The following is a 13,782-nucleotide window of genomic DNA, read 5'->3' as shown; positions in this document are numbered from 1 at the left end:
TTTGAAAGAAACAAAGTCCTTGCTCTACCCTCGGAACAGCACAGAGGCGGCCTGACTCTTGGAGTTTACCGTCTAGTGAAGGAGACACATAAGTTAACTGGCTGTTAAAGATAAAGGCCCTAGAGCCTGGGGTGGGCTTTCCATGGCGGGCTGACCCACTCCTTCCTGTGCCCTTCATGTTAGGGTTCAAATCTCATTTAGGTTCTCCGCTGGCATCTAGCCCTAAAACACTACATTCTCAGACCCACTGGGGAACGGAGGAAGGTCTCCCTCAACCTAAGAAAGCTCTTAAGTAGGAACACGAAGGGGCGGGGCCCGCCCGGGCGGAGGGGCGGGGCCCACGGGCCCGGGGGCGGGGCTTGCCCGGGAGCTGGGCGGGGCGGACACTGGCCGGGGCGGGCCCTGCTGGGAGTTGGAAGGGCCTGACCCGGGTTCCGAAGGACGGGCGCCGGTTGACAGTGGGGCTGGAGCCGTCGGGGCGAGCCCGAGGGCCCGGGCGTCGGGCTGCGGGGCAGAGAAGTCGGTTCTCACTCACTGGTTATGGCCTCCATCTCGTCGGCCCCCCCCGCAACCGGTCTCCCTGGGGGGCCTCCCGCCGCCGGCCGGTCCCGGCCCCCGCGGGGCTGTGGCGGCCGGAACGGCCTCAACACCACCTGCCTCTGAGACCGCGCGCGCCCCCTCTCGGCGGAAACGGGCAACGCGCGTGCGCGAAGACGGTCTGCTTCCTCCCGCCGGCTGGGGCTTGGGCGCCCCGCGCCCTGCCTCCCTTGGACGAGATCTAACGCTAGAAACCACCCTACTGAGTGGGGAATCGCTCTGAAACTTTTATTTCCCCGGGCAGTGGCCTACCGGCATCGTTACTTAGATTCTCTGACTTCGCTCCTATTTGAACAGAAGAATGTCCCTTCTCCAAGCAAAGGCCCTTTTTTGCTCGGCTGGGTCATTTCCTTCATCATACAAACATGATCTAGTGTGTCCTATCTCAAAAAACCCAAAAAGCTCTCCTTTGACTTCATTTCCCTTTCCCCTATTTCTCTGCTTCTCTTCAAAACATGACTACTGTAATTATCTGTACTCACCTTCTCTATTTCACCTCCCCTTTCCTCTTCAATCCCAGTCCAGTCAGGTTTCTACCTCTGCTGAAATGCCTCAGAGCTCTCCATCTTGCCAAATCCAACGGCCATCTTACTTGGCTTAGCAACTTTTGACACAGTTCATCATTTCTCCTTGAAGCACTTTCTGCTCTTGGCTTCCAGGGCATGAAATGCTTCAGTAGCATTTCAGGTCCTACCTCACTCTCTTTTCTTTTAAAGATTTTATTTTTTCTCTTTTTCTCCCCAAAGCTCCCGGGTACATAGTTGTATATTCTTTGTTGTGGGTCCTTCTAGTTGTGGCATGTAGTTGTATATTCTTTGTTGTGGGTCCTTCTAGTTGTGGCATGTGGGACGCTGCCTCAGCGTGGTTTGATGAGCAGTGCCATGTCCACGCCCAGGATTCGAACCGATGAAACACTGGGCCACCTGCAGCGCAGTGCACGAACTTAACCACTCGGCCATGGGGCCAGCCCCATACCTCACTCTCTTTTGTTCGTTTCTCCTTCTACACCGGACCTTTAAATACTGTAGTATCCCTGAGATTGGACCCTTTTCTCTCCTCTTCCTATATCTCTCCATGTGACTCATGATGCTCTCCCGTGGATTTGAATGCCATCTATATGCTAATGACTCCCAAATTGATATCTCCAGCCCTGATTTCTCCCCTGGTTCTAGATTCATATATCCAACCGCCTCCTTAACAGATTTACTTAGATGTCGAGACCCATTTCAAATTCAACATGTAGGAAACATGTCTTAAGTGGTTCCCCTCACCCCTAAACTTGTTCCTCACCAAGTCTTTGCCATTCCAATAAATGACATCACCATCCATCCAGTTTCTCAGGGTAAAGTCTTTTTTCATGTCTCTCTTATCCACCACCACCCCTCCCCCAATCCAATTCAGCAAGTCCTGAGGGCTCCACCTTCAAATTATATTCTGAATCATCTCTATTTCTACTGCTCTAGTCCAAGCAACCATCATCTCTTGACTGGACTGTTGCTATAACTCTATAACTTGCCAACCAGACTCACTGTCTTGCCTCCTTTCTCTCCATCCAATTTCCACACAGTGCCAACATGCTCTTTTAAAATGTAAAGCAGATCATAACACCCTAGCCCTGGGTAAGACACTCCCCATGTCTTTCCACTATGCTTCGAATAAAAGCCAAACCTCTCAGTTGGCCTACAAGGCCCTTTGTAATCTGACCTCTGCCTGCCTCTCACAATGCTCTCTTACCAGAGGCCTCCACATGCACTTTGCTCCAGCTACAACGGCCTTTGTTCCATCCCTGAAACACATGCAGCTCATTCTCACCTCTGGGCCTTTGCAGGTGCTGTTCCTTCTGCCTCATGTGCTCTTCCCTCAGATCTCTGAATGACTGGATGCTTCTCATTATTCAGGTCACATGTCATCTTCTCAAAGAGGACTTTTCTAACCATCTATTCTAAAGTAAACTCCCATCCCACCCCATGTCCCTGTATCATATTGTTATATTGTCTTCATAGCATTTCTTGCCACCTGAACCTGGGTTGTTTATTTTCTGCCTCTCCCTATTAGAATGTACTCTTCATTAGGGCAGAGATCTGGTCTGTCTTATTCCAAAGCTGGTCCTCCAAGTATATAGAATCTGTTAAATAACAAAAATTCAACAGAGTAAATTTGAAGATCTAATTGGCTTTATTCAATGACTCATGAATTGGGCAGCATCCCGTCTAGCAAATAGAAAGGAACTCTGAGAAGCTGTACAAAATGGAAGGCTTTTATAGGCAGAAAGGGGCAGGGACAAGGAAAGAATGGATTACCTCATTTTTCTTTGGGGGTAGAAGGGTCCATAAATTGGATTACCTCACTATTGCTGACAGGGAAATTCCAGACTAACTGGTTAAAGGCTACATTCCTGGGAGAGGCTGAGACTGCAACCAAGTCTTGGTTTGCTGACATGGCAGCTCAGCACAAGTAACTCCATTTTGGGCCTGTTGTATCTTTTTTAACAGCACTCACTAAGCGGTTGATAAACAAATGAATTAGCTCCATTTTACAGATAAGAAACCAAGTCTTGGGCAGGCCCTGTGGCCAAGTGATTAAGTTTGGGCACTCCGCTTCAGCGGCCCAGGGTTTCACAGGTTCAGATCCTGGGTGCAGACCTAGCACCCTTCATCAAGCCGTGCTGAAGTGGTGTCCCACATAGCACAACTAGAAGGACCTACAACTAGAATATACAACTATGTACCTGGGGGCTTCGGGAAGAAGAAGGAAATAAAAAAGATTGGCAACAGATGTTAGCTTATGGCCAATCTTAAGAAAAAAAAGAAATCAAGTCTCAGAAAAAAAGTCTTGCCCAAGACCACAAAGCTTGTTATGTGGCAGAGCTGGGCCCAAGAATCTAGGTGACCCGAGACCAGTGCTCACACTCTTTTCCCTGTGCAAGGCGTCTCCTGCCATTTCCCTGCTCCACCTTCCACGCTCCACCGTCTCCTTCTGCTGCCTCTACCTTTGTCCCTTCGCCTCCACCTTTGCTTGCTCCTCTCCGGGCCCACTTCCTGGCCTTCCTTTTTTCTCCATTTATACTTTCCTTTTGGCTTGATCTCAGTTTGCCCTGGAGAGTCCCTGCTGTTTTCTAGGGCAGCTCCCCTAAACCTTCCGGAAGCCCACAGAAGTAACAAAAGCTGCCTCTTTATTTGGCAGTGCAGCGGAGGGACACCAGCGTTGCAGCTTCCCAAAGACAAAGGGACGTGGGCGTTAGAAGAAAGGGATTTGGGGGCCACAAGCTCGGTCCTAGGGAGCAAGAGAAGCATTCTCATCTGCTTCCCTTAGAAGATGCATAGAGTCCCCTCCCAGGCGCTTCTCATTGACTCTTCCCATGATGCCCTTGGAGGGATGGGGGGAAAGCAATCTGGTTTGGAATTCAGTCCTGATTAGCCACCCTGGACACTGATCAGAACAAAGGAAAAGGGATGCAGGTGAAGGGAGGAGGCTGGAGGAGAGAGTTAAAAAGGAGAGAGTTAAACTCAGGGAGAAAGGGTGAAATGGAAGAAAAGAAAGGGCAGGAGAGGACAGAAAAGCCAGGCAGAGAGGCAAAAAAGAAAAAAAGAAAAAAGGTAAAGAGGAGAGTGGAGAGACAAGGAGAAAAGGGTGAGATAGGAGGGAAAAATGAGAAGAAAGTACTGAATTAGGTTATGTTTGTCTGCTCTGCTTTAGCCAAACCCTCAGGACAAAAGTACTTGGATGGCCACCTGCCCTCCAGTCTGAGTGCTGGGAATTACCTTGGAGCTGCTGGATCTGCTTGGTGAACACCTCTGCCTGCTGGGCGCTGGCCAGCCGTTCATCCTCCAGGAGCCCTGAAGAGAGATGGGGAGCCGGCTCAGGCCTGGGATCCAGTGAGCCCAGAGCCTTTGGGCCCAGGCCCTCTGGCCGCATCACAGGCACTCACCCTGCAGCTCCAGAGAGTCGTCTTCATGCTGCCCTGCCAGTTCCCGGGTCTCCTCCAGCTCTGCCACCAGCTGCAGCACCTGAGCCCTCAGCTCCTCCAGCTCCGTTTCCGTGAGGCTCAAGCCCCGGTGCTTGCCAACCGACAGGGAGCCCACGCTGCCACCTTTCTGCACTTGATCTTCCTCTTCTTCCACCTCTTCTTCCTCCTCTTCCTCCTCCTCTTCCTCCTCATAGAGAGCTGGGAGTAACACTTCCCCTAGGAGAGACACCCATCCCGCCATGGAGTCAGAGTCAACTTCCTTTCCACATAGAGGGCCCTCAAACTCACTGTCCCAGGGCAGAGATGGTATAACAGTGCCACCTGGTGTCCCCCAAGGAGCCCCTGGGCAGGACCTGCACTCAGGATGAGTCCTCAGGTGTGAGGGTCAAGTTTGGAGGTAGCTCATCCCCTCCCAGCCCTGTCTGGGTCAGTACTGCACCTGGTGGCCTCCTATTACTGCCTTTGGACAAACTGAGCAGCCGGTGCTGGCTCAGCCCCAGGAAACCTGCACAATGATACTTGCTTCTCCCAGTCCTGGTCTCCGGGTGGTGGGACAAGTGGTCGAGAGGGGATTCAGACTGGGTGTGTCTTTAGGCCAAATGAGGCAAGAATTACAGTTTGGAGGTTTGCAGAAAGTTAAAAAGTTATCCAGGTGGCTTGTGAGGAATTAGCCTTTCCATAATCAGAAAGCATTGCCTGTCAGAACATAGAGAAAGAAAACACCTGAATGAAATGTTTCTAAATGCTTTACTGGACAAACACTAGAGCCCCTTGCAAATGTATTCTGTCAGATAGCCTTGTGGAAAAGCAGAGGTCTCCTCTGCCATCTGGAGCCTCTGAGGCCCCTCCTCCCACGCTGACCGCCAGGCAGTTTTCAGGGGAAGTCTGAGGTTGCACCTGTGTGTAAAAGGAAGCCTGCCATTTTAATGCATTAAGAAACTGGGGTGAGCTGGTCCCCAGCCTCTGGTTGGTGAGCACCCCCTCCTTTGCTGCAATGCAGTTCTTCTAAATAGCAAAATCTTGTCTGGATGGTAGTTGTTTGCTTTGTTTTAAAATTCTGAATCCTTGGTCTTACTTTCTCCAGTAATAGCAGCCTAGGGTTCATCTGGGACCCTTGGCATTATCTGTCCCCCTTGGGGGAGCAGGGTTGCCCACACTGAGTGTGCACAGGGGCCCAGGGACACTTCATAGGAAGTTCTGGAAAAGGGACCAGCATCCTTCCAGGGGCCTGGTGTTGGCAGCAACTGCCAAGTCACATGGGTGTGGTGGGGATACGCGTGTTGGCCTTCTCACCTGCCCCTCTCCCAGGCAATCTCTTTCAGGCAGTAAGCCATCCTAGAGAACCAAAGCCACAGGGCTTGCACTTGAAGTTAGTGGCGGTGGCACCAGAAAGACAATTCACATGCTCATGTCCCTGCTTTTCAAAATAAGAGACAGCTTGGGATCTGGGTCGGGACGCGGTGAGAACAAACCCCCTGCTGAAAGGCTGCTTCAAAGCTGTGTCCAGTGAGGCCTCTTTCTCTGTCTGGCAGCTCCCCTGGGAAACACAACCTGGTTAGCTGGTGATTAGGGCCCCAGAGCGATGCACCCGGAACTTCCCTCAAAGCCCGAGCGAGCCCTGAGGAGGGGTGGAGCTCAGACCTGAAGGGTGGAGGGTCTCAGGCGAAGTGGGGAAAGGGCTGTGACCTGGCTCAGAGTTCTGGGGTCAGGGGGAGGAAGGAGGAGGAAAGTGAAATTGGGTGAAGGAGAAAGCAAGCTTTTTGGGAAAACTCACCCTCCATAGCTTGCATCCCCCGCCGTTCCAGGGACCCCCAGCGTTGGCCTTTCTTCCTCTCACAACCCTCAGACACCTCATAGGAGCCTAAAGTGGTCACCGTGGGTCCTGTGAGCAGGGAGAGGGGAGGGGTTGTGGGATGCAGTGGGCTGCTGGGCACTGGGGTGCAGGGGGAGAGAAGGGGACATGCCTTCTAGCCCCTGGGAACCCTGGGGTTTTTAATCCGGGTGGAAGTGCTTGGCTCCCTCTGCCCAGCCCTGCGACTCCTCTCCCTCAGCAGACCCTCAAGCTGGGCCTGCGGGGACCCCGCCCTGAGCTGCCCAACCTCCTCAGCACCCTCTGTGCCAGGCTCCTCACCCCTGCACACACAGAAAGGGTGTGTGTCTCTTAGGCCCAGAGGGGACAGGGAGGAGATGGGCAAGGATGGAAGAGAGAGGGCAGGAGCCAGTAAAGAGGCTGGAAGGGTGAGGTGGTGCGTGGAAGGGAAGAGAGGCGATGGCGGGGGGAGGTGAGTGTGGGAAGGGGTTCTGGGCCAGAGCCGCTCCCCTCCCCTACATTCTCTCACTGGACCTAGTCCACCCCACCCTCGCCCCGCTCTCCTAAGCCTTCGGGGCCTGAGGGGGTGCAGGGTCTGGAGCCTCCAGGGCTGAAAGCACGATTGGACTGGAGAGACGAGATGAAGAGGGCTCAGGGCAGGCACTGCCAGGGAAGATGCGGCCGGTGTGGGGAGGACACAGCCGGGAAAGATGGAGACCGGGTCCGGGTCGGGGGCGGGATGGAGGGAGGAAGATTTAGGACCGAAAGGTGGGGAGCAGCGGACGGAGGGAAGACGTGGGGGTCTGGAGGGAGGAAAGATGGAGAAGAGGAAGGAGTGGCGGTGGAGAGGTGAGGGAGGGGCAGCTCTGACCTGAGCCGGGGCAGCTCCAGCCCGCAGCGCCCGCGCTGGCCCCGGCGCCCGCCTCCATGGCCGCTCGCGCCGCCGCCGCCACCGCCGCCGCCGGGAGCAGACGCCGCAGCAGCGAGGCCGGGGACCCGGAGCTGGGAGCTCAGGGGGAGGGAGGCCGGGCCGAGGGGGCGGGGCCTGGTCCGGCCACCTGACTCCACCCCCGTCCGCCACCGCCCGGAAGCCCTCCCTCCGCGCGGGCTCCGCGACCGGGTGCTGGTGGATGGACCGGGGGGGCGCGGGGGAGGGGCGAGTGAGCGCGTCCCTTGAGTAGCCCCAAGGCCAGTGCCAAGGAGAGTAGGGAGCGGACGGGAGCCTCTCGGGACTTGAGGATGCCCCACGACGGAGAGACAAGATCCCTTGGTTCTGGCGGTGGTCCTGCCCGGAGTTGGCCGCGCCCTGGGACCCCCTTAGCGCCACGTGTCACTGCCGCGTCCTGCTCAGTGATGGGGGAGGAAAAGGACAAGGATGGACAAATCCTCCCGGCCTGTTTCCTCCGAACGCTCAGACATTCACACTCCCACCGAGCAGGGCCGGCGCCCCCCACCTCCGCAGTCAGCGCGGACCCCCGGCCGCCGGCCCCTGCCCAGCGCGATGGCCTCTCGCGCCCCAGAGCTGCGTGAGGGCAGGAGGAGGGGAACCGAGGCCAGGATACGCGAACTGCGTGACCCTGTCTCTGCTTTTCCCGCGCCCCCACCAAGCCAAAACCAGGGACCCTCTTACGAGGGCCCGCGCCGTGGCCCCACGCAGCCCTCTCTGCCCGAAGACCTCCTTTCCCCACCGCCCTGCCTTCCCATCTGGCCCCAAACCCGGAGGGCTGCGAGCCACGACCCCCACCCACCTTGCCCCCGTAGCCGGCTGGGAGTGGACACTGCTGATGTGCACTCTCATAGAAGGGAGATGTGGAAGCCCAGAGGGCTTATTTGACTGGTCAAGGAATGTCTGCCGGGTGCCGGATCTCGACGAGGCAGTAGCTTTCGCATCTCTGCAGGTCTCAGCCAGGAAACGAGGGGATACACTTGGGAACTGGAGCGTCCCAGCACATCCAGAAAAGTGTTGGGGCATTCCTAAGCCAGGGTCACATACCAATCCCTTCTCTTGCATGTCCACTCGCAAGGTCATGGGCATATATTGTCTGTGTCCACCTCTGCAGGCTCCGAGGTCACAAGCCCTCTGTATTCCGCAGGAAAGAAGCCCTTTGCCTGGACATCCCCTACTTATCCTTCAGCCCTCGAGGCAGCCTTCCCTGACGCCCCACCCTGACCCCATTAGAAGCCCCTGCTCTGCTCCATCCTGTCCTCCTTCCCTCTAGGGCAGCAGGTCACTCTGGGTTGTCAAGGTTGGGTTTTTACTCTCTGTCTGCCCAGCTTCTGGAAGGTTGGGAAGTATCTGTCATTTTTGTATCTCCAGCATCTGACAAAGTACCTGACACATAGAATAAATGAGTAAAAGTAAATCTCCCAACCACACAGTTAATGCTCTGTCTTATCATTTAACATATGATTTCACACTCGGAGTTAAATGTTGCCTATGAACAATAACGTTGCCCCATAAGTCCCTCCCTCCCTCTCACACCCCTAGCCTGGTGCTCTGAGAGATGATGAGCACAGTTCAAGGAGGTTTCATTTGCTCCCCAGACAGGATTCCACTCCAGATCCTGTGCTCAAGGTGATCCAGTTGCGGGAAAGTCTGTTGAACAAGCTCACAGAGATCCCTTCCGGAGGGTCTGCTTCATGTATCAGGCCTGTCCAGACTTGGGGAACCGGGCAATTGTCAGGGATGGTGGAAAGGGGCTGGCATTGGGAGGGTGGGGGGCATAAAGCTCTGGGGACTGACAGAGCCTAATGCTGGAAGGCCAGTGGCTGTTCTGCCCCAGCACAGCTCCTTCTGGTTCTGGCTCAGCCAGCAGGCTTAGCACTGGACCTTGACCGCTGACCTCTTGGCTGATGGAGGGAGAGGCAGGGGAGGAAGTCCTCAACTGTGACATCCAGGGGTCCAAGCTCTCCTCAGGGAGCTCTGATCCTGAGTGTTAGGACTAATTTCTCCCTGGCTCCTGGGGTGCAGGTCACCATTCACCCTTGATCTCAGGAGCATTCAGGGGGACCTGAACCAGTTTGTTCTCAGGACTCAGACCCTGGCCAGACCAACACTGGGTTGAGGGTAGGGGTGCAGTTAGGAGGCAGGAGGAAAAGGCTTAGCAGCTATAAAGGGAAGTGGACCGTGGTTCAGGGGTGCATCTCTGAAGGGCCAGGAGTGGTGGGGTTGCCAACCAGGTGATCAGCTTAGGGGGATGATCTGAATTAATCCTTGTAATCCCTGGACTCAGGATTTAGCCTCCCTCCTAATCCCATCCCAGCAGATCATCCTCTCTGAGGACTGATGCAGCCATTTATCCCCCTTTACCCTTATTTCTAAATGCCTAGATCCCTTCATTTAAAAAAAGTGAATTTTTTAAACATGCAGAAAAATACAGTACAGGGAATAACATAACGAGTATCCACGTACACACCACTGAAATCCAAAGACTGCTCGTCTCTTGCCGCATCTGGTTCAGAAATTGCTCTTCTATTTATGGTTGTATAGTTTTACTTTATACGTGTGTATCCACAAACAACACAGAGTATTGATTTGTGTGTTTTAAAAATCTATCTAAATGTGTTATATTGTACGCATTCTTCTGCAAACCTTTTTTTTTACATTTATCCATGTTGTTTCATGTAGCTCCAGTTAATGAATTTTAACTGCTGAATACTATTTCATTGCTTGAATATACCACAATTTATTTAGCCATTCTTCTGCTAATGGGCATTTAGGCTGTCGCCAGTTTTCCATTTTATAAGCGATGCGGCAGTGGACAGTGCTGTTCACGCCTCCTTGGCATAGATGTGAGCTCTTCTCTAAGGTAAATACCTGGAATAGAATTTCTGGGTCATAGAATATGTGCATCTTAAACTTTACTAGTTATTGCCAAATTGCTCTATAAAGTGGTTGGACCAATTTACCTTCCCCTAACAGTGGCTTTCAATGCTTGTTTAGATTCACTGACATGTTTATAGATTTCTCTGCTCACTGTCTTCTTGTAGGCCACTCCTTCCTTCTTATTTCAGTTTCCTTCTTATGAAGTATATTCTTTGGTGGCATTTCAGTGAAAGTCTTCGAGTGGTAAACATTCTCAGTCTTTGCCTTAAAATGTCTGTATTTCACACCCTTTAAATGAAAATTTAGTGGGCATAGAATTTTAGAGTGACAGTTTTCTCTTGGCCTTTTGAAGATATCCTATTTTTTTCTATAAGCTTTATTGCTAATAAGAAGTCAGCTGCCAATATAATTGTTATCTTTGTAGGCAAACAGGCTTTTTGTTGTTGTTGCTTTTAAGATTGGTCTCTTTCTTGTCAGTATTCTGCAGTTTCGCCACAATGTGTTTATAAGCTCAGGACTCTTCAACCTGAGGACTGCTGTGTCTTTCTTCCATTTTGGAAAATTCTCAACCATTATCTATTGGAATATTACATTTCCTTCATTCTCTCTGTCTCATTCAGGACATATTACATATATGGTGTGATAGGTTCTCTCATTCTTTCCCTCATGTCTTTTAACTAATTTTTGGGGCTGGCCCGGTGGCGCAGCAGTTGTTTGCGTGGTCTGCTTTGGCGGCCGGGGGTTCGCTGGTTCGGATCCTGGGTGTGGACATGGCACTGCTTGGCAAGCCATGCTGTGGTAGGCGTCCCACATATAAAATAGAGGAAGATGGGCACGGATGTTCGCTCAGGGCCAGTCTTCCTCAGCAAAAAGAGGAGGATTGGCAGCAGATGTTAGCTTAGGGCTAATCTTCCTCAAAATAAATAAACCAAACTATTCTTTTGTATTTTCTCTCTCATACTTTTCCCTTTCCTCCCATATTTTGAGTGATCTCATCAGCTCTATCGTCTAATTCACTAATTCTATTTTCAGCTGGGTCTGCTCTACTGTTTAATGAATCATTGAGTCTTTAATTTCAAAGGTATGTCTTTCATTTCCTAATGTTTTATTTGTTTTTTCCCCCTCAATAAGCTGTTTTTTTCATGGTGCAATATTTTCATTATAGTTTATTTTCTCGTCTTTAATCTTTAATACTCAAGTATACTTACATAGTATTCTTCATGTTGTTCCATTATGCACAGTTATTGGCGTGTTAATTCGTCTGTTTGTTGTGTCTGCCGACTCTTCCTTATGGTGAATTTCTTCCTTGTCTAGTTTATAAGACTTTGTTGTAAGCTATTCTTCAGCAGATGTTTTTGCTCGTGTGTGTATGTGTTTTTAGCGGGAATCCCATAGAGCCCTGGGTTGTGAAAACATTCTTACAGGTCTCTTTCTTGCTTCTCTGGGGCTGTGTCATGTTCCTAGGAATTTCAAGGGTCCTAAACCAGCTCTGTATTTAATTTCTCAGCTTGAGGATCCAGCATGATGCAGATAACATAAGTCCAGATGCAACACAAGCATTTGCTCAAGCTTGGGACTTCAATTTCTCAGGTTGATTTGTATTTCTATCCCCTTTCTCTGCTTCCTTGGACTGGTGTGTGTTGTTTTTAGGTTTTTTTCCACGGACTAGATAGATCTTTGATGTTCTGAGCTTTATGCAGGGGGCTCGGTCCCATCTCCTTGTTTCTGGTGGGCTGAAGTCACATATCCTAGAAGTGGAAGCATGAAAACCCAGTTCCAGGCCCCCGGGCATATGTCTATGTCTGAAACACAGGATGGGCCACAGTGACAGCCTCTTCTTGTTTTTTCTTTGGCTTTGTATTCCTTCTTTAATTCTGATTACCTGGGAATTTCCCTTTTTAAAATAAATTTTCGCAGTTGTCCATATTTTAATTTTTAAGTTCTATTTGATGCAACATTTCTGTGTGTGTTTTAGGGGGCGCTGGGTGAGGAGATGGCTACATCAGTTCAGTCTGTCACATTGCCAGAAGTTCCCTTCTCTATTCTCTCTATGTTTAGTATGATTCCTAACAATCTTATGTCTGTAAGGTGCATTACAGTTTGCAAAGGGCTTTCACATAGAGTTTCTGATTTAATCCTCCTAACAACTCTGAGAAATAAGTATTACGGTTCCCATTTTATCAAAAGGAAAACTGAGACTCAGAATTGTAACTTTGATCCTAGCTTTTGGACTTTGAATCCAGTGCATTTCACATCTTGAGTTTTACTTGGAGGGCTGGGCTTTTTCTTTTCCTTTTTTTTTTTTTTTTTTTTTTGAGGAAGATTAGCCCTGAGCTAAGTACTTCCAGTCCTCCTTTTTTTTTTTTTTTTCTGAGGAAGACTGGCCCTGAGCTAACATCCGTGCCCATCTTCCTCTACTTTATAAGACTGGCCCTGAGCTAACATCCGTGCCCATCTTCCTCTACTTTATATCATACGTGGGATGCCTACCACAGCATGGTGTGCCAAGTGGTGCCATGTCCACACTCAGGAACCGAACTGGTGAACCCCGGGCCCCCGAGAAGCAGAACATGCGAACTTAACTGCTGCGCCACCGGGCCAGCCCCTTGCCTTTTCTTGACATCCAGCTCAGGCCCACCCCACAAATTATCTTGATCTCTTGCTCTTTTTCTGAGGCCCTCTGAGAGGCTGCCTTTCTGCCTAACAAAGTGCAACCCTTGAGTCTAATCTTCTCGGCTTCAGGCCCTGAGGCTATGCCACTCCCCTCCTGCTCACTTTGGTTTCAGTGGACATAATGGGGTGTATACAGGCCACAGGCTATGAGGATACTGATTGGCAGCTTGTCCTCAGAGTCCTTTATTTATTCACCACTACTGCCATCTCTTTACTTCTACTCTGGAAAGGGCAGTCAGTCTATATGTGTGTGGCAGGGGACTGGAAAAAAAAAGTGCAGGAAAAGAAGGGCTCGTCCGGGATTTGAACCCGGGACCTCTCGCACCCTAAGCGAGAATCATACCCCTAGACCAACGAGCCACTGATGGTTGCCCCTGGCCAGATGTCCCTTCCCTGCCACATCGGCAGCAGCCACAGCTCGTGGTTTTGAGAGGAGGCCTCCCTTCTCCTCCTTACAGGCTGGCTCCCAGCCCAGGCCGGCTGGACTCCAGCCGGCCTCGCCCCTTGGCTCTCTCCTGCTCCTCCCCGGCCCACTGCGGAGCCACAGAGATGCCCTGGTGCTCCAGGCAGGGCCCCTTCTTCCCCGTGACCAGCCGGTTCTCTCCCAGGGCTGCTGGGGAAGGGCAGAGAAGGCCAGGTTCCAGCCACCTCCACTTCCCAGGGAACCCCTGGCTTAGGGAGCCTGTCTGGAATCTCCCGTACCCAAGGAAGAACCATCCTTCTTTCTTACCTCATGATCAGACCACCAGAAAAAAATCCTTCAAGCCCAACAGCCTCCCAGGTGAGGACCCAGAAGCCCATCCCAGATCACTCTTGACTAGGTGACATTTGCTAAATTGCTCAGTTTCTTCATCTGTCAGTTGGGGAAGTAACACCTGTCCTGTCTGCCTTACAGGGTAATTTGAGGAC

The 13,782-nt window shown here is 51.5% G+C and overlaps 1 protein-coding gene and 1 non-coding gene across 5 annotated transcripts in view; both read right to left on the bottom strand.

Moving 5' to 3' along the window:
* The window catches only part of CCDC136 (coiled-coil domain containing 136), a 28,875-nt gene extending 21,500 nt beyond the window's left edge, over positions 1 to 7,375 (bottom strand). For 2 of the 4 annotated variants that reach the window (XM_046668792.1, XM_046668795.1), the window contains exons 1-4: positions 7,246 to 7,375; positions 6,339 to 6,446; positions 4,526 to 4,780; positions 4,359 to 4,433 (exon numbers count right to left, since the gene is read on the bottom strand). In XM_046668792.1, coding sequence (XP_046524748.1) covers positions 4,359 to 4,433; positions 4,526 to 4,780; positions 6,339 to 6,446; positions 7,246 to 7,303 — 496 coding nt within the window. In that variant the 5' untranslated portion in view covers positions 7,304 to 7,375. Of the gene's footprint in view, positions 1 to 535; positions 692 to 4,358; positions 4,434 to 4,525; positions 4,781 to 6,338; positions 6,447 to 7,245 lie in introns of those variants that run through there. The other 2 variants (XM_046668793.1, XM_046668794.1) reach the window with 1 other exon arrangement.
* Positions 7,376 to 13,161: 5,786 nt separating this feature from the next.
* TRNAP-AGG (transfer RNA proline (anticodon AGG)) lies at positions 13,162 to 13,233 on the bottom strand. Its single transcript has one exon. It is a non-coding gene; the product is annotated as a tRNA-Pro (tRNA).
* Between the last annotated feature and the right edge of the window lie 549 nt (positions 13,234 to 13,782).

This window comes from Equus quagga, chromosome 8 (assembly GCF_021613505.1).
Source record: "Equus quagga isolate Etosha38 chromosome 8, UCLA_HA_Equagga_1.0, whole genome shotgun sequence".
Classification (NCBI taxonomy): Eukaryota; Metazoa; Chordata; class Mammalia; order Perissodactyla; family Equidae; genus Equus; species Equus quagga.
This window is presented reverse-complemented; position numbering and strand designations above follow the sequence as displayed.